Consider the following 21,752-nt stretch of genomic DNA (forward strand, 5'->3'; position numbering starts at 1 on the left):
AATTAAAACACTGTATCAGATTTCTTAAATTATTTGTTTCAAAATAAGGAAAAAAGTCAATAAATTCAAAATTCAAAAATTCAAAGAGACAGATACAAAAAATTTAAATATAAAACAGTCTTTATCTCAACCAAATAATCGAAATTTAATTGAGGTATTGGTAACTTAAACAAAACGTGGCACAAGATCATAAAACTTTATAAAAGCCATCAATAGTAACTATATGGTAAATAAGTGGTTTAACTACCTTATGTAGGTAATTTGTTTTCCCTTTACCTATCATTTCGACTCCTTCTAGTGCTGAAATCTTCTTTGGGGCTGGTTATATTAGATAAATATATTGATTGCGAAATTACATACCCCCAATTTCTTCTTAAACTATGGTTTATTGCAAAATGTGGAAATTTAAGAATTCGACTGAAGAAACGCACTTTTGTAGGTCTTAAATCATAAGAAAGGCGTTTTAGACACTACTCCCATCTTCACGTTAATCCTCCACTTAGAAACAGTTCTCATGCCGTACACGTCGCCAACACCTAGTGGCCCACTTGCTGGTAAATGTCGATCTTCGAAATAGCGACGCGTCGAAGGATTACCGCTAGTATGCCACTGGCGGCAGCGTTTCGTCGAGTCTAAACAGATATCTAGAATCGAAGTGTTGAAGTTAGCAGCGAGGACTCCATTTTGGACCGCGCTTCTTCGATTCGTCGCGGAGAGTTGCGAAGGGACCAACACGAACTATCGCCAGTCATGTACATACAGTTACTAGGGTATATTATTTTTCCTTCACGAATTGTTGGTAAAGTGAGCTCCGGGGCTCAAGAGTAACCCCTGCTTCTACATCATGAAGTGAAAAACCTTGAGATGAGTGTGTATAATTGTATGAATTGAGATGGCAACTGTCACCGATCATTAGAAAGTGAATATGGGAGAACTATGAAATAAAGTAATGGCGAACACATTTTATCTGATCCCAAACGCCGTCGAATATACACGGTTAAAGGAGCACTGTGGTAGGTAGAATTAAAATGACATCAGCGATTTATACCTCTACAAGCAAGGTTTTTTCCATCCCCTTCGTGGCGAAGTCGGGATACCACGCACCTAGTAATCATAAGGTTGGTAGTTCTCGCCCACCCCAGAGTACTCTTTTTAGTTTTTTTTTTTTTTTTTTTTTTTTTTTTTTTTTACTCGCATCAATATAAACAAATCATGCATGCGATTTAACATATTTTGGGGAATAATTTTGTGGTTCATTGGCTTTTCGTCGCGTCTGTGCCGCTAGTGGGCCGCTGATGGCATAATTTTCAAAACGAAAGTGGAGCCACCGTGGATCGTCGCTGTGAGGCCGCCAATTTTTGGCGAGATGTTATTTGCCCATCAGTGGTCCACCGACGTTTACGGCATGGGATTATTGCCAATCCCGAAGTCTGACTAGTAAGTTTTGATGATCAGTTTGACGCACAAGATAAATGGTGTGAGCCGGTGTTGTCGTTTGGGCCAAAAGAAGGGATACAATTCTTGAACACTTCAATATCCGCCTGATTTGGCCCTAGCTGTCTAAGCTCAACCTTGTCCTCAAGAGCGAATTTTTTCAGAATTTTGCATCGATGCAAGTGAATGTGACAGCGGTGCTGACCAGTATTCCAGTGGACATATCTAGGGCATTCCAGAGCCCCTACGATCGGTCCCACGGGAAAGGATATATGTAGAATACTAACATGGTATTATTTTTTCTGGCATCGTTAAATGTATTATTTGAGGTAGTCCCGGAACTTATTGAACGTACTGTATGTATGCAGATTTAATACAATGTTCATTGTCTTCCTCTCTTAATATAAATTATAACGAGAATCTTAAATAATATAATTTAGTCACTGTTTCAAAGATATTTTTGTATTCTATTTCATATCATTTATTTATTTATTTATTTATTTTTAATTTAGAAATTGTTGGACTCTGTTAGCAACTTACTCAATCCAATAAACAAGAATTCATGGGACAAACTGCAAGCATCTGGAGTTCACCCTGGTACATTACAACTATTAGAAGCTTTTGAAAAGTGGCAAATGGCTAATCTGAACCAACTTGATACTAAAGACAATGAAACGTTTATTTACACAAAAGCTACTGAAAACGTTGGTAAGAATTTTTCTATTTTAAATCAACAGTGTTCTTTTACGCGTACTTAAACCAATTGGATTTGCAGACATTGCAAAACCACGCTCAGGAATTCTATTATTCTACTTACAGATTTCTGAAATTCCTGAATTTTTAGAGTTCCAAGCTTTCGACTCTCCCCTGGAGTCTTGGTCACGGAGGTAAAAAACACGAAGAAAAAGAATGGAAACATCAAGGAATAAAAATGAAATAGACTTATCAAGAGAAGAGCTGTGTTGTCCGAAAACACGTTGTCAAGTGCGTCAGCGATCTCCAGATGAGGTTGATGCAAACTAAAAAAATGGCGGAGTCAAGTTGTGCGCCTTTCCTGTTCCTTGTTGGAAGGTTACCAACTCATGTTATTATTTTTATTCTCATGTCAATGCTGTGAAAATTTTGTATTTACCGCCTCCCATTCATCACAATTAAATAATTGATATAATCGGGTTAAAAAGAATTTGAGTTCCGATAAACCTGAAACCGACATAAATGATAAAAAAAATGGATTGGATTGACTGCTTTTCCCACATTGACAACTACATTAAATAAAATTTATACACAATACAATTTCCATATGGCCTTAAAACCTCCAAAGCTTTAGAAAAGAACATAATCCAATTTAAGAGTTGTTGCACGGATCCCAATGAAAAATTGGATATTTACGAAATAAAATGCAGTTGCCAAGATAGTTACAGTAAATCGGCAAAACGAAAATAAATTTAAAAGTTTGAGTAAAGGAGCATATTAGAGATTTAAAAGCAGAAAATCCGGTGTCAAGTTTACCGAAACATTTAAAAGAAACGCAATACAGGGTAGAAGATTAAAAAAAAAAAAAAAAAAAAAAAAAGAGAGAGAGAGAGAGAAATATTGGAGCTACAAATGAAGTAGAGAGACTGGTTTTTGAAAACTTATTTATTCATTTAAAAAAAAAAATAAATTTAGTCAAGGGATGGTAGAGTGACAAATGAGAGGCGTGGCATGACAATAAAAATAATAACATGAATTGGCAACCTTCCAACAAGGAACAGGAAAGACACACAAATTGATTCCGCCATTTTTTAGTTTGCATCAACCAACCTCATCTGGAGATCGCTGACGCACTTGACAACGTGTTTTCGGACAACATAGCTCTGCCCTTGGTAAGTCCGTTCCTTTCTTTATTTCTTGATGTTTCTATTCTTTTTCTTCCTGTTTTTAACCTCCGTGACCTAGACTTCAGGGGAGAATCGAAAGCTTGGAACTCTAAAAATTTAGGAATTTTGTATTTTATATAGCTTCATTATTTATTCTACTAAATGAGGTCAAAAATATCGGCTTCAGTCTTTAGCAATGTTAGTGTTTTTCCCGGAAATAAGCAGAAAACGGCTTGTTCAGTCAACTGAAACATACGTATACTTCGCAGTATTATCAGCGAAACAAATAACTGTTTTAATCATGAAGTTCATGTGAAGTGAGACGGAGGAGACTGTGTCTTATAGAGAACCCTATATCCAGGAAAAAAATACACAAGAGCTAGTCCAAGGTAAGCAGACAGCATCATAAGATTATCATTTGTAGAAAACTTCAGAACATTATGAATGCATAGTATCATATTGAACAGACTGTGAAAGCAATAGAGAGAATTCTAATAGATTATATGATACTTTCTAGAAGATGATAGGAGAATAATAGAAAGAAAGTCTTATTAAACGCTTGCAGGGACTTGGGATTAGAAGTAAATGCAGAAAAACTAAATACATGGAAGTCTGTCGAGATCGTAATACTGCAAATTATGGATGTGTTAAAATGTCAAACAATACTTTCGATTAAGTGGATACTTTCAAATACCAAGGATCAATATTAACAGACCAAAACCATATTCACGAAGAAATTAAATGTCGACTAAAAGCAGGGAATTCGTGTTATTATCAGTTTAAAATCTCTAGTCGTCGCGAATTCTGTCGAGAAATTTGAAGCTTAAAATATATAAAATGATAATCATGCCTGTTGTTCTGTATGGTTGCGAAATATGGTCGCTTACTCTGAGGAAAGAACGCAGACTGAAAGTATTTGAGAACAAGATTCTAAGACGAATATTCGGACCCAAGAGAAAAGGGAATGGTGATTGGCGGAAACTTCATAACGAGGAACTACATAAATTATATCGTTTACCAAATATTGTTAAGGTCATCAAATCTAGGTGGCTTAGGTGGGCAGGTCATGTAGCCAGAATGGACGAAAGTAGAAACGCTTTCAAAGTCTTAACTGGAAATCCAATCGGAAAACGACCATTAGGAAGACCTAGACGTAGATGGGAGGACAATATTAAGCAGAAATAGGAATAAAAAGTAGAAACTGGATCCAGTTGCCTAAGGACAGAAGTCAATGGAGAGCTTTTCTGAACGTGGTATTGAACCTCCGGGTTTCATAGACCATAGAGTTAGTTAGTTAGTTAGGTAGTTAGTTACATGATACTTTCTGTGTAAGTTCCACTGACATTAGTCAGTGGAGGGTTATAGGTACAATAAGAGCATATAAGTACTATTATTACATTTCAATGTTTTAACAGTGCTCTCAGACTATCCTTTCCTCTGAGAAACCTAAGGAATTCTTCGCTTATGCCTATATACCATAGGGAAATCCATTTACTTTTTCTTTCCTCTGCCTTATTTTCCTCTACTTGTGTCTATCTTTTCAACTGCAAGTGCTTCGTCTACAAATCTGTTAATTTCTTTTTCTTCTTGGCTCTTCCTTCCCTCTTCATTGGTTCTTCTTCAATTCACTGTTTCTCTCCATCTTAGAAGATGATTAAGACCGGCCATATATACGATATTGTGGTCGCTTTAACGTAAAATAAGGAAGTATCATGAAGACATCGGAAAGAATTTGAAAAAAGAATGCCGGTACTAAAAATAGTCAGAAGTAGTTATGAAAGCGGAAAAGTTAAAAATAATGACCAGAAGATATCAGATATGAAAATGGACAGAAATAATAGTTACTTTCAGGCTAAGAATGTTTTTCAGCATAAGATGAAAAAGTATGGTGAAAATCATGGACAGATAATGTAAAAAAATAGAATAGAACAGTGTGACAAAAAAGAGAAGTGAAGAAGACTCTCAAGATTAAGAAAAAACTGGTACTTTTGTATGGGAGCAGAAAACGATGTGAAAGAAGAAAAGTGAAGAAGACTCTCAAGACGAAGAAAAACTGATATTGTTGTATGGGAGCAAAAGACGGGCTAAAGATTTGTTCTTGTCTTAACAGAAATTGATGAATGAATGAAAAAACGAGAGGATCAGCAAATCGGATGAAAGTTCATGTTATTCTGTATGTATGTCCATAATTGTCAAGGTACTTAAATAGGAAAAGAAGACAACTAGCGTAACTTATGAAAAAAAGTAAGTGATGCAAAAAGAAGTATGATTGGAAAGTGAAGAAGAAGAAAATAGCGGAATCTACTTTGTGGATATCACAATTAAAGTGTAAAGAAGGAAAATGCATAAGCAGTGAAATTAAAAAGAATTTGTAGAGGAGTATATTGTTTCAAAAGACATAAGATAAAATAACCAAAAAGAAGTTTATAAGGTTTGAAAAAAGTTTAACTTTCGAACAAGATGAAACAAAGAAGAAAGTATATCCGCCGCAAACCTCACGTGAAAGCTGCCGTAGTAAGAGATCTACCACTTCGTAATCTTGTAGCTGATGTTCTTTCGTTTCAAACACAGATTGTATTTGCATGAATGTATCTGGCAAAAGTGTATTACTGCTGATAAGCGATTTCATTTTATTTTATATTATTGGTTGACATAGAAAGGGGCAGGGTTTGCTCTAATGTGTGTTATAAATGGATGTGTTTTCGTAAGGTGCACTTTGTGTTTGATAGTTAACTACTATATTTGTGTGTGCCAGGAAACCACTGTAGTAGTGCGGAAAAAGACAGTATTATTGCATGGAAAAGTAAAAATGTCCCCCATAAATACGATATGCAAAGGCACAGATCGTGTAAATTCAACCATAATGAAGGTTCATGCAGCCGCCAAAGGAATCACCGACTGTAATTCCAAAGAACAAATTCGGTAGTGGGAGGCCGATAAAAACAACGAAATCTACAGATACTCTGCTAATGAGGGAAATAAAGAAGAACTGTCAACTGACAGCGGCCGAACTTAAAAGATATGCACCCGAGTCTGTTGAAAAAACAACAACAACAAAAAAAAAAAAAAAAGTATTCCCACAATTCAGCACCGTTTGCCGAAAACCTGGATTTGCCATGTCATACTGCTGCTAAGAAGCATCTACTCACCGAATACATAAAGAAACAACGTCTTTCTTTCGCAAAGGAATATGCACACTGAACACCTGCACAGTGGAGCAAAGTCATGTTTTTTGATGAAAGCACATTCCAACTGTTCCGAATGGGAGCTGTTAAGGTTCGACGTCGTCCATCATCTTCAGGTCGATACGACCCAAAGTATTCGGTTCCGACCATAAGGCGCTTCCAGTCTGTAATGGTTTGGGGGTGTTTTCCAGGTGAAAAGGGTAGAGAAGGTTTATATTTCTTACTACAAAATGTGACTATGAACGCAGACCGATGCATCAACGATCTTCAGAACTATTTAGTGGATGTGCTCCACATCCACAACTGAGATTTTTTCATGCATGACAACGCAAATTGTCACAAGGCTAAAATGGTAGCGAATTCTCTTCAAGAACAATGTATCAAGATGTTAGAATGGCTTTGAAATAGCCCCGATCTAAATCCAATTAAAAAATGTTGTCATCGTATGAAGGTATTCTTGGGACAGAAGTTCAGAACCTATAGACCCTCCAAACAGAATCGAAGAAAATGTGGTGGTGCATTGATATGAATTTAATTACTTCTTAAATCTTAGTGATTCCATGCCCAACCGCATTCAAGTTGATGTCAAAAGTAAAGGCAACATGGCTCCGTACTAATGTATATTATTTTTGTTGTATGTGATACGTTAATAATACCTTTTCACATGAATTTTCTGTATTTTTTGTGCTTTTGTTATGAGGTCCGAAGTGTTTTTGCAGCGGGTGTAAGTATATTCTGGAAATAGGTGAAAAACCAGATAGAAACAAAAAGGGGGGAGGATGACTTCGGAAAAAGGAGAAAACAAGAGAAAGAGGCCATATCAATCCATTCTAGTTCTAGAAGTCAGCAGAATAGCTTTACTTTAATGCATTCAGAAGTGATAAAACTGAGATGTATATGTCTACCCAAAAGGAAAAATGTATAAAACGCCACGGGTTCAATCACAGATAAGAATGAACAGACGATCAACTCCCCATATGCGCTATTGAAATTGGTTTGTATCGTCTGCACGGCGCTAGAGCCAATCAACGTTGATGTTTCGTCGTAAGGGTGCTGACATCGGTTTTCGAGCGACGTCATGGGTTGTCCTCGTAAGCAGCGCATTCTTTCAGTCAGCTTCGCATGTCAGCGTGAGGTGCATTACAAGATCAGATTACCAATTACCCGTACTAAATATAACTATCATATTTTTTGCGGGGTACCTTTTATAAAAGCATCTTCTTGAATTATGCCTGGATTGCTTTGTTGACATTTTCGCACATCCTTATCAAACGTTATGTTAAAATAATTTCTACAACTAGCGTTCGAACACAAAACAAATCGAAAACCACATGCTGGCAATGCACGCCACGCTTTCACTCACCATGTGCCACTAGAAACGGTTATTTTCGAACTTTCCACGCTCCTGATGACAGATCAACATGTTAGTTTCGTTGTCGTATGTTAGAGGCGCTACATTTCGCCTTGTTTCCAGTTTTTCGCGAAGTTTACGGTCTGTATATTTTTGTCTGTGAGTTCAATCATTTTGTGTCTATTGCTCTAAGTATTCTGAGTAACAGAAATATTCTGAGAGAGTCATTTTAAACACGGAATAATAACAAATCGATGTCTAATTCACTGGAGCTTAATATTCCATTTTACCAACGAGACTACACGAATTGAGATAACTGTTTAAAGTAGATTCTGAAGGACTGTGAATTGAAGCCTTAGTATCCTCAACATGATTGACCCAAGACTCACTTTAGTGATGTTATCACTTATTCAAAATGTGAAAATGAGAACCAAATTACGGGAAGAGTTTTCTTTGAATGGTATTTTGATTGAAGATGTGTCTGATTTTTGAATGCTGAAAGATAAATGATTGAATGTACAATGTTGTGAATCCTACCATTAACTATATTATTGACACACTGCAGCGATAACTAGTACCGGAGCTAAATTTCAAATGAAAGTAGAGTCATACAATACAGCTTACAGTATACTAAGTGTACGTACAATTTTCCAGACGTATTTTGTAATATTGTGAATAATTTTGCAGAGCATATTTTTTCTAATGACAAGAAAAGGACGATTACGGAGATGATATTACCCAATTAATATAAAGTTGAAGAGAATATCAGGATTATTACTACGTATTCTGCCTTTCGGCAACTCTATTATTATTATTATTATTATTATTATTATTATTATTATTATTATTATTATTATTATTATTACTACTACTACTTTCAATTTTAGATTTGGGCCTGGAAATATATCTTCCACGTTTCTCGATCCTCAGCTTCCTCTTTTAACTCCCAATATTTTATGGTATTTTTCAAATCATCAATCAGGTTATGTTCTTCTTCTTCTTCCTATTCCTCGCTTTCCTTCCATCTTTCCTTCTATGGCGGTGTGAAGAAGACAATTTCATTTGTTCCTAAGATTTGTCCAATCCAATTGGCCTTAACTGTCCGTTTTAAAATATCTTCGTTTGTTACTCTTTCTGTCGATTTTATCTTCTCCATTTTCCTCCAACATCACATTTGGAAGCTTTCTAAATATTTCTTCTCTAACTTCCGTAATGTCTAAGTCTCTGAACCATATAGTCCAATGCTCCATATTTAACATTTAACCAAATTCCGGATAATGAATGAATAATATAGAAATTATTGGATGGATATTGCGTTTACAGTAGAAAATAAATAAGTTGGAAATATGAAAGCCACCAAAGACTAATCATTTGTTTAGGAAAGCATGGACTTGAAACAGGGTTTGTTTGAGAACAAAAGCATACTAATCACCATGCCGACGTTTCTACTGTATAACTAAGACGTGGCAAGATAAAGGATAGTCAAATATAGGAAGCTATTGCTGAAGCATCTAAGAACAAAGAAACTGAATTATTGATTGAAAAGAGAACAATTAGGGCCTACTAAGAAAAGAAATACTTCATAGAGCATAATTTCAGATGTTTATGTCTAGGTTCGAAGGTGCATAATAGGAATAGGAATTAATATTTGGTGTATTATTCTTATTTTGTATATTGAAGTTGATTTACTTTTTTAAAAAAGGAAAGTCAATGTAAGGATTAGAACTACGGAAAGAAAGAAACTGGAACTGTGATAGATTAGAAGTGATTTAATGAATGACATGTGCTCTATAAAGGATAATGTATCTACGAAATAGTATGTGTAAATATACTCAATGATGTACGTTAACCCTTTGCGTTCCAAGTGTCATTTTTCTATGTGCGTATTGTAATACTGGTTTCATTTACTGTTAAAAGGCTGTCTGGACCGTTATATAGGACATAGTTATTGTGGGCGCGTGAGGAGAGCATTCACATTACTGATAAAAACAATTATTTGCATTGTGAAACATTTGGACTGAAAAAGGGAAATTCTGATGTTTTGAAGGGATTTTATACTGCTTCAGGTTGGCAACTCTGACCGGAGATCAAAGACAAAAGTTTTCCTTTTCCGACCTCGAAATAGATCTCGAAGTTGCTCATTATTTATCGTCAAAACAATGCATGTGTGTTGTAATTGAATGCTCCCTTAGGCCTGCCATCTGCTGAGACAACACATTTGTTTTTCTTTTGTCAGTAAAGTGTTGCCATCTAAGGGGAAATAGTAGAACTAAGTCATCCACTAACAAATTTCATCATCTCCAAGATTAATACGACACTTAATAAGGGATACGTTTTCATGACGTCAACCTGGATGTCACTGGTACGCAAGGGGTATGGTGGATATTGATTATTAGTTACATAAATTATGTCATGAGTATATATATGTTTTCCGACATCTATATGTGTGTAAATTAAAATAATCATGTAAGAAAGGAAAATGTTATCCTACCATAGGCATGGTGGTATGAAAAGTATACTTTGACAATTGGTTTTACAATCAGATATAAAGTCACTGGATATAATAGTGGTTGCCTGAAGCACTGGCATTGTACAGAGTTCTACACTATATTAGATTTAAGTTCGCCAACTGCCTCAGGATGTTCTCATTTCTAATTATCCTAAGAATTATTCTTCCTTTCGTAACATTTAGAGCTCATTCCACTTTTTCTTCTTTCCTATGCCTTTTGCTTTAACATCTATGCAAAATTTCCTTCCTCTTCTTCCCTTTGTATTTTATTACGTTTCCTTGTTATGTTCCATTCTTTCCTTTTACCTCTCACTTGTACTTCTTACTCCTATCCTAAATATTCTTTCAGGTGTTCTCTACTCTATTAATTTCTGCTTTCATCTTCTTTTTCATATCTCAGTTTTATTGCTGCTTTCTTTGTATTACATTGAGTCAATCCAGAAATTATCTATCTTCGACAATTTTCTTTTTCTTTTAAGAAATTTCTTCTTGGTCATTGTACCTATGTCTCTTCTTTTATGACAATATGCTTATTCTGCATTATTTCTAGTACCACTCCGCAATAGTTTTGATCCTTAGCTTATTATTATTTCGAAACTGAATTTCACTTTACAAACTTTTCCTACATTTCATACTCCTGTATTTATCCTCTCAGGCCTGTTTAATATCGAGAAGATTTCGTGTTTTATAATGTTCTAAGGTTCTAACCAAATGCAAGAAACTTTCTAAAGAAGATATCAGCGTTAATTAGTTTAGTTTGAAATAGATTTCACAACTACATCCTAACTTTGACTTGTTACTACTCTTGTTCCAATGAGCACTAATACTCACAATGCTTTCTTCTGTTATAGTGATGATGCTGTACAAATTTACCAATAACTCATTCAGAAGACATAAACTCTTTACAACGCCAGATTATACACAGCCAGACTGGAGACATGTCGCAAATGCATGGAATGATCTTTACGACAAAATAGAAGGTAATAGTTTTTCATCTTTTCTCTACACAATACATACTTTCTTTAACACACAGTCTACTTAGTTTCTGGATTTTTTTAAAAAAAAAATCAAATATTCTAGGAACCACCATGAGTGTCCGCGTAGCGTTCATGTTACGAAAACATCATCTGATAGTACATGAGCAAGCTGACTTGTTAAAAGGGAAATCAACTGAAACACCAATATTCGCCTTCCTAGAAATTGTACGTAAGAGTTTAGGTAATAGAGGATAATATAAAAGTGTTTTCCTTGATCTTTCAAAAGCGTTTGACTTACATGGAAATCTTCTTTCAGAGTTACAAAATTATGGAATAAGATGCGTTGCATTTAAATGATTTAAATCGTATCTAGAAAATTGACACCAATTACAGTAGACTCTTTAATCCGGCATTCTACAGTTCGGCACACTCTGTAATCCGGCACTGATCGAGCTATTCGCGTTGTTTTTGGATTCGGGAGTTTGTTGACCTTGACCGCTGGAGAGTGCCACTACGCTACTTGCATTTTTAGTTCGTTCAGTGTTTAACGTGACTGTCAATTGTCATTTCAGTACAGTGTTCCTGTTTTCTAGCAGATTACCTATCACATTTGTACAGTATTACAACTGAGTACATATAGTGTACTGTACTGTAAAATGTTCTCGAAGCCCAGCACGAGTTCTTTGAAAAAAAAAAAAAAAGCTTAAGCATGCGATTCTCACTATGCATCAGAAAGAGCAGCAGCACGAAATAACTAATAGTCTCGAAAAAGACGAAAAAAGAATCTTCATAATGTGTGAATTCAATATTGGTTCTTCGACAATTTATGATATAAAAAATAACTAAATACTTTGTACAGAAGGATATTTGTATTGTCTAGCATTTAGAATGTAAGCATTTAAAATACATGTGCTAATCGTCTGCATTTTATCTAGAATGATTTATCTTTGGTATTCCCATCACAACTATATTGACGATCGATTTTTTTGGCAAAATCCCTCATCTGGCACGGCCGTGATCTCAAATGTGTTGGATTAAAGAGTACTTACTATAGTAGAAATAACATACATTAACAGAGAGACAAACAAAACTTTACAGCACATATCAGGTGGAAGGATATATATAGGGTGTCCGAGACGAAACGCCCGGACAGACGAATTTGAAATGTCTGTAATAAAACATATATTCGATACATAAAGAAGATTCATACAGCAATAGATAAACAAAGTTTGAAAGTTTTGTTTGTATAATCACACTATTTCTACATGAGTCCCATGACTGGCACGGAGGATGTCTAATCGACACTCGATTCCTTTCCAGGTATATTTTATCATCTGTGGTGTAACTGTCTCAATCCAATGGCCACCCCAGTCGCTTGACATTACTCCCCTGGATTTCTTCCTGTAGAGGTATGTTAAGGACAAGGGTGATTCTGGCAAAGTGACAATTCTGGAACAGCTTTTTGAGAGAATTAGAGCTGCAATTGAGGCAGTTACACCACTGATATTCGTAAATTAAATATTTTCGTAAATGTGTTATGGTCAGTTTTTGACCACTTAAGTATTATTATTATTATTATTATTATTATTATTATTATTATTATTATTATTATTATTATTATTATTATTATTATTATTATTATTATTATTATTATTATCAAAGGAAGACCCATACGAAAAGAGACAATGAAAAGAGTAAACAAAAAAACTTTTAAAAATCATGCTTTGAAGAGCCCTGAAACAGAGTTGTTCCACTGTTTTACAAAGTTTATTTCGTTGTTTTTCAGTTCCAACTGATCTTTTCAATGATCCTAATTGCAACGTGACAACAGTTATGACGATGGTTTATAATACTCTGAATTCATTGCTTCCACTTCAAGTGAATCACGCGTAAGTACCTATTTATTTTTATTTTATATATTTATTTTTTTATTTTTAAATGAAAACAAAATAAAAACCTCACGTTTTATTTTCTTGACTTGGCTATAAGTTCTGTAAATATTTCAACACCTCAACACCTATTTTTTTTTTTCCTATCGAAATTTCTCATATTTTCTCTGCTTGGTCCGTTTCTTCCTTCTCTCTACACTTGTAGTATTTGTATAAATAGTATCTAATACTGCAATTCTTAACCCTATAAGCTACAAAAAATACGGCGGGATATTTTCTATTTCTGATGACATCTTATGTGTGATTGGGGTTTTAAAGTCTGCATGTTAAGATCAATGCCCAGAATTCTTCTAAGTATGGTTCCAAAGTGTTCTCCTCCTTCAATATACACTGTAATTCAATATACACTTCAATATACAATTTAAAAATACTGTATATATACAGTGGTGCCCCCCCCCTTATGTCCATGACGCACCCCCCGCAATTGTCTATCCATAGGTATTCTTCCATGAAAAAAAAACTTTTCGATTAATTTTACCCCCCCGTCAAACATATTTATATAGATTTTTAACCCCCCCAAATATTTCAATGACGCAGTTTGCGTCATAGCCCCCCCCTTGTGGGCACCCCTGATATATAGTCCAATTCGTCCGAAATTCATATTGCGGAGGATATGACAACATAGAGTATGGTAAAGTTAGTTTGAAGATCCCAACATAACGTCTTTCTTAGAAACAGCCTGATCGTAATGTCTATAGATGACGTGCTGCTAGTATTTGGAAGGTCTTCGGTCAACACTACAAGTGTAGTTGCCTGTATATCAGGAACTGTGTCTTCAACGCCAGGATGGTATTCAGCACCAGGCGCACTCAGAAATTTTCGTTGGGAGAGGAACAAGTTTTATGGGGACATCCAATACTACAAATCATTACGTCTATGTAGTATTAAACGGGTATTATTCTGCATCCGAAAAGGCGATAAGTAATTGTAAAATACTTCCACCTGTATTTTCACAAAAAAAAGACTGCTTTTATAAGAGAAAGAATATAGATGAAGTGTAAGATCAAATTTTTATGCTACATCAATCATTTCTCTGTTAAACAAGTATAATTTTATTGAGAAAGAGTACGAAATTTTGGGGAGGGGGTCTTGACCCGGTGGACCCCTCCCCGTAGATGCTCCCCTGTTCACATTATAGTTGATTAAATACCCGAGCAGCAAGGGCGCCCATCAGAGGGGGTGCAAGATGGGGCGTTCGCTCCGCTAGAGGAAACCGTACTTCGTAATATCGAAAACCCAATAGAATTTTTACATTAATTACAGCAAAATTTGAAACTATACTTGAAATGTCGCTTATACTTGCCCCCTCCTTGGAAACCACAAAATGGGCGCCCTTGCCGAACAGGTGCTCATGTTGGTACTCAGGATGATTACACATGTTATATGTTTCTTAACACCCAATCTGTCTCATGGGCACCATGTTAGGATCTTCTTGTCTATCAAGTTTACAACAAATCCGTGAATTTTTTGTAGTTTTTAAAAATGCGTTTCCATCAATGTATGCACATAAAGTCTGCCAAGAAAGTAATTGGAACGATTCTGAAGAAAATTATTTATTTCAAGAAATGAAATGAAGTGAAATTATTGAGTTTTACGTCTCACGGTTATGCCGGCTAGGCTAAAGAAGACGGTGATGATGACAGATGAATGAAATGCTGGAATGAAGAAAGTGGGAGGAGACGGAAGAACCCCGAGGAAACCCAAGCACACGGTGTTTGTCCACCATAAAGTTCACTTGGCGGGGCTGGGATCGAACCCGGGACCCCTAGCACCAGAGGTGAACACTCTATCACTGAGCCACCGTGACCCTATTTGTTCCAAGATAATGTATATTTACATATAATTAAAAATCCTTGAAATAACATCCTTAATCATCAACACAACATCGTTACCAGCAGTTCCGCCAAGCGTCGTAGCTTGTCTAGAAAGTCTTTAAAACAGGCATCTCTTCCGAAGCACTCGTCACGGCAACCCGGGTATTTTTGACGGTCACAAAATGGAGGATTCCATTTGATTTGAACTAGATTTGAGCTAGGAAAACAAAAAGAAATCAGCCGGAGCCAAGGAAGGTAGGGGCAGCACTTCCATGGTTTGAGTCACCAGAAACTCCGTCATCAGTATTGTCCTGGTGAAATACCATGTGTTCCGAGCGAAAGCGATCTTCGAGCAAAACTGCGCGACTCTGTTCAGATCGTACGAATGTATTATGGATAACGCCTTTAGAGTAAAAAAAGACAATGAGCTCGATGTTCGATTTGCTTGTTCCGGTTTTCTTTGGTCGAGGAGAGTCAGTACCGGTAGTACCACTCAGAGCCGTGCCACCGGAACACTTACGTTGCGATAAACATTCTTCCGGCAGGCTATCTGTTTCATAGCAAGCATCTTGGTCTTCTCTACAGTGTGACCGTAACACGACGTTCAAACACATGTCCACTTCGCAGGTAATTTGTAGCCTACAAAAACTCCGTACCATTGACGAGAAATCGAACGTTTACTTAACATGCTCACCAGCCGTCACGACCGGAGATTTAATGTAACATTGAAACACTGTGCTGGATAAAAAGGGAAGAAACAAGTGAATCCACGGCGTTCAACCAGTTGTAAGCCAAATTCAGTTAAAAAAAAAAAAAGCCAAAGAATTTGCTCTGGTTGTGTCCAGTCTCACAACAAACCATTGCACACAAGTTGTTGGAAACATTAATAATACATCAACACCATCATCACCTGAATCTGAAACTGGAAAAACGTCACGGAAGCCGACTTCATTAATTGTTGCTTCTTCATATTGTACAATGTTGCGTTGTAGCAATAAACGAAAATTGAATGAAAATTATCTGCCAAGAAAAAAATAAAAAGTTTTCCGTGTCTTTGGCTGAAGTTTGCTTACCTCACTGTCTACAACAAACTAACGAACTAAGGGAAGAAGAAATATCAGGAATAATGCTCGGAATGTCAAGAAATCTTTTCTTGAACAGATTCGTGATCTTCGTTATAATTTAGAGTTATCTGTGATCTAAAAAGTGAAACTCAATCCACACATTATCAAATTGCTATTCTGATCCCATTTACCGCATTGAAATTCCATAGTTATACAGTAGATAAACAAGCCTGGTGTAAATACGTGAAAAAAAAAAAAAAGGAGTTCAGTCACGTCTTTCATTTCTAGAAAAATGAATACATAATATACCATTCATTGGTCTATTTCAATAAAGACACCAAAGGAGGATTCCAAAATTCTCGTGTTTTTTGAGACATAAAGAGAATCTTGGGGGGGGGGGGACTGTTCAGGTATGTCGATCACTCACGGGAAGCTATAGGAAGAGTAGATTAAGATGAACATGGATGTTCTTCGCAAAATCTTGCTACAATAGAAGCTAAGAAGCAGAATTAGATCTTACTGGACACTAAACTGAGTATCACCGATATTAGATAGACGGCATTTTCTAAGTTAAATCACATATGTAGCTCGTTAACAGATATTGGAAAAAGCATCTTCCCTTATGGTCAAAATTTGATCTCGCGACTAGAAATAGTTCAAAATAGCTCAAGCTCGTAGCAGCTCCCGTTGAACAGCGACTATAATCTTCTTGCAAACAATGGCGGCATCTACCGCTTGAACACGCACGTGCACTGGCCAAGGACTCATGGTAAACTAAATGGCAAACCTCTGTTATGTAGACGGCATGACAACTAGCGCCACCATGTGCTCCAGTTTGGCAGTGTTACCACTTTCAAGTGTCCCATTTCCAGTAGTACACCTTGTATTTCATTAACAAGTCTATAGCGTAGCATAAGCCGTTTCTCATGAACATATTTACAAGGGATAGTTTACTCTTTGGGATAAGTTTTCCTTGACTGTTTTCTCAAAAACTTTTCAGGAAATTTTGTTGATATTTTATATGTAAATATATCAGAAAAACAATATTTTTATGACATTTCTCATGAAAAATCTACAAGTAGTAGTTTAGCCTTGGAATGAAATTTCTTCCGAAAACACCTATTATAATTTTGTTCATATTTCGTAAACAGATGTTTCAGTAATAATTAGAGCATCACCTAATTTAATTGAAGAAGTGCGAGCGAGAAAGTTTGATACGGTTTTTTTACCCTATATTTTATCAGTTTAGCTAAGTTTCTCATTGATTTCGTGTATTTTGTTAAACAATACATCTAAAACCCTTTCTGTAGATTGTCAAAATAATAACTATTTTTGTAAGTCTTCTCGGGCAATCAGTCAAGTGAAGGTATTGACCTCCGACGTTTCGAAAGCAGACATCGCATTCGTCTTCAGGTATTGTAATGAAGAGACCGGGGACGTGAACATGTATATACGTATAATGACTATTTAGGGCCAGAGCTATGAATGGGGGCTTGTGATTGGCTGAGGGAAATGCTGGCTTCTGATTGGCTGAGGGATGCTAGCTCCTGATTGGCTGTTGTTGTGGCTACGAGAAATGGCTTTGTTGAATGTTGTTTTTGTACGTGACAAGGGGCGACCAGACAGGGTTGAGTTGAAACCCATTGTCGCTATTAAACTGTTCCTTTCCCGTGAGATAGCTGTGTCTTCTTTTATTGTTCTGTCCCTAAAATTGCTGCACTTGGCTAATATAATGCAAAGTCATATTGGTATTTGTAAAATCAATTCTCCGTCCAAGCGCTACGTTACGCTCTGCTAGTTCTGACTTTTCGGGTTGCTGAAGTCTTATGTAACAGCTGAATTTTTTGCACCGTTGTTCTATTGTACGTCTAGTCTGTCCTGTATATGCTCTGCCACATTCACATGGTATACGGTATACACCAGGAGTGCTCAGGTGAAGGTCGTCTTTCACTGGTTTGAGTAATGATCCGATGTTGGCTGAAGGTCTATGAATAATTCTTATACCATGTCCGGCAAGTATTCTGCTGAGTTTGCCAGAGGTATGGCCGATGAAAGGCAATACGGTAGTAGAGAGAAAATCTTCACTCTTAGCTCTGCCTCTAAAGTCACTATATATACATATTCACGTCTTCGGTCCCTTCATTGCAATCCCTGAAGATGAATGCAATGTCTGCATTCGAAACGTCGGATCTCAATACCTTCATCTGATTGATTGCCCGAAAGAGTTACTAAAATCACGTCGCCAGAAAGACGTCAATTCTTTCTTCATAATAGCTACTTTTCTGGCCAATTTCTAACAAAGTTAATTTCTGATCGCAGCAAAAACAATTTTAAGACTAAGATGCTGCCTTCTTTGAATGTTTGCTTTAATTCGAAAAGATTGCAGACTTTTTTTAAATACATAATCATATTTGTTTTTTGTTTTTTTTTTTTTTTTTTTTTTTGTTGTTGTTTTCAGTGAAATAACAGCGCAAGAGGTAGTAATTGATTCTAAGATAATATCAGTGCGTGTAGAGGGAGCCACAGCAAATGGAGAAGTTTGTGACATTGACGAAAAGAAACTAAGAAAGAAGCCAATTAAATCCAAGTTGTTCCACGTTGTGAAACAGCCGTCTATTCGAAAGTTACTGTTCCACGAGGGTGAAACTGTAACGGCAGTAAGTTCATATTTATATTTACTTAACCTGTATATTTCTACGAGGAGTGTTCAAATGAAAAGATACAAAACGACACTGTGGGTATAATCGAAGTCGGTATCTAAAGTAATTACCAGACGCTTGAGCACAACTATCCCACTGTTTCACAAGCCGAAGGACTCCTTGTTCCCAGAATTCCTGTGGTTGTGACAGCAGTCAGTCCTCCATTGTGTTCTTCAGTTTGTCGTTCGAATTGAAGCGCTTTCCTTTATTTATTTATTTTCAGCGGACCAAACAGATGGAAGTCCCAAGGTGACATGTCCGGATTGTAGGACGGGTGTTCAAGCTGCTCCCTCTTTAACTTGTTCAGTACACTTTGTGTGACCTGGGAGATGTGTAGATGAGCACTTTCGTGAAGCAGAATGACTTCTTCTGTTAGCAGCCAGGCTGTTTGCTTTTGATGGACTTGCGTAGGCTATGGAGTGTCTCACAGTACACGTCACTGATAATGGTTTTTCAGTGCTCAAGGAATTCGATGGGTAAAGGACCTCGGACGTCGAAAAAGACGGTGAGCATTACCCTGCCTACTGCATCAATTGGATGGAACATACAACTGCCTGATTCTGTCCTGAATCATGTCGGAAGTGCCTGCTCATGCACACAACCACGTCGGATAATACATTCTCTTTCCGAGATGTCACACTACGTTCTCCCAAAGCGACATATTCCTATTTCAACACATTTGATTTGAACGATATTTTACACCTTTCCATTTGAACACTCCACGTAAATACATGTGTATGTTATAACCAACAAGTTTACTATTCTGCAAATATTTCTAGTTTTCCTGTCATATATGATAGCAAAATATCCTACTGGACACGTTGCCAAGAACAAACATTTCACTCAAGAACACGCAAGGATTAACGTAGAACATTTTCTATGATATTCAGTAGATAAACAAAAGAAAATGATAAAAATAAACTGACAAGTAATATGAAGAATATGTCAAATAATGTCAGTAGCGAATACTAGGAAAATTATTCTTTTCCCACTTCAACAATGTATCCAAGTAAGACACTTATTATATTCATTGATCAGTGTGGGGTAAGTAATATCGTTACATTACATCTACACAGAAAATAATACTTATCGTTACGTTACATTAGATCCAGTAACGCTTTACAGTAACAGATATTTCTTAAGTTTAAATAAAAAAAACTTACCTTTAGATAACTTATCTCTAGATAAGAATTCCTCGAAGTTAGTAAACACAAAAAGATCATAGTTTGTAGTCTCAATATGCTTTGCAATTTCTAGATTGGATTCTTCCCTCTTACAATAAATCTGTCAAAAAGTAATTCACAAAGATACCTCGATTTCACCTCACAACTAGATTAGACCCTCAAGGATCTAATCTAGGTCCCCTGTTATTTCTTCTTATTATTAATGATATTCCTCTTTGTATTAAAACTTCTCAAGTTCTTTTTGTCGACCATCTCAAGTTATACTCCAAAGTAAGTACAACTGATAACTGCGTGAAACTTCAACAGGATCTACAGAGATTTCACATACGGTGAGATAAGAATAAATTAGTACTAAATGTGTCCAAATGTAAATCTGTATCTTTCACAAGGAAAGAAAATCCAATTAACATTACCTATACAATAAGTGGCACTTCCTTGTCTCCCCCAAATACTATCAAAGATCTAGGAGTTATATTTGATAGTAAACTAACCTTTGCTCAACATATTGACGTAATAACGAGTAATGCATATAGAAACCAGGTTTAATTTATAGGATAGGACAAGATTTCTACAAAGAATCAGCATTTATAAGGTTATATTTTTCATATGTGAAGTCAAAATTAGAATACTGTTGTACTGTTTGGACACCAATGTCACTAAATACTCTGGTGCAATAGAAAATATACAATTTAAATTCTTAAAAATGCTTGCATACAAGGAAACCGGTTACTACCTAAAGTATATCCCCTATGAGGACTTAGTTATGAATTTTGGTTTTCAAACATTAGAAAAAGGGAGATGGATTTTTGATTCGTTGTTCTTACATAAACTATTAAGCGGTAAAATTGATTGTCAGAATTAGTTTCAGGAGTGTTATTACGTATCCCAACAGGTAAGACTAGAACTACAAACTCTGGGACATTCTATTATAGAAAAGCAAAAACTATCATATTACATAAGTCTCCTCTGTGGAGAATGTATGCTTCATATAATGAAATGATTAGATTTCATGTAGTAGATGTATTTAATGTGTCCGAAAACAAGTTAAAAACAATTGTCAGGCAATTACTTCTGCATAATTAAACGACGTATATTTGTGAATTTATTTATTTATTGAACAAATTCCCAGATACAGCATAACTTTGCCATTTTACACAGGGACATGCTAACAAAAGAAAGAAGAAAAAACAAGACAACATTAACAACAACATAGAAAAAAGAGTGTAAAAGTAAAACTATTCCGTCAAAACTCGTTTAATTGCTCTTTCAAACACTGGGTAGCTCGAAAAAATATCCACATCAGTTGTTACTTGATTGTAACAGTTTGGTATTCTATAAAAAGGAGACCTCTGTATAATAGCCAACCTAGGACGGGCAAGATGGAATAGGTGGGTATTCCGGGTGATGCGGGAAGGGACACGTAAGGATAGTTCCTAAAGTGATATTTCCGATCTTAAGTTTCCATTAACTATTTTATGTAGATACTTCAGGCCAGAGATAATTCTGCATACTTCAGGAGTCTAAATATTAAGATGTCGCAAGAGTTCCTTCTTAGATAATGATCGAAGTGCAGGAACACGAAAACGGACTATAGCGATGAAGAAATTGAGAACAGAATCAAGTCTGGAGAGTTGTGTAGGTGCTGCCATGGCCCATATGGGAGAGCAGTATTTGATCTTGGGCGCTATTAAAGTTTTATAAAAAGTTGCTAATGAAGAAACAGTGCG

The 21,752-nt window shown here is 36.1% G+C and overlaps 1 protein-coding gene across 4 annotated transcripts in view; it reads left to right on the forward strand.

Moving 5' to 3' along the window:
- LOC145676093 (adhesion G protein-coupled receptor L4-like) overlaps window positions 1–21,752 on the forward strand; it is a 295,890-nt gene that overhangs the window by 225,199 nt on the left and 48,939 nt on the right. For all 4 annotated transcript variants that reach the window (XM_081746971.1, XM_081746972.1, XM_081746974.1 and 1 more), the window contains 4 exons: window positions 1,947–2,142; window positions 11,190–11,318; window positions 13,102–13,204; window positions 18,601–18,799. In XM_081746971.1, coding sequence (XP_081603097.1) covers window positions 1,947–2,142; window positions 11,190–11,318; window positions 13,102–13,204; window positions 18,601–18,799 — 627 coding nt within the window. The remainder of the gene's footprint in view (window positions 1–1,946; window positions 2,143–11,189; window positions 11,319–13,101; window positions 13,205–18,600; window positions 18,800–21,752) is intronic.

Source organism: Thermobia domestica, chromosome 18, assembly GCF_964235325.1.
Source record: "Thermobia domestica chromosome 18, izTheDome1.hap1.1, whole genome shotgun sequence".
NCBI classification, from domain to species: Eukaryota; Metazoa; Arthropoda; class Insecta; order Zygentoma; family Lepismatidae; genus Thermobia; species Thermobia domestica.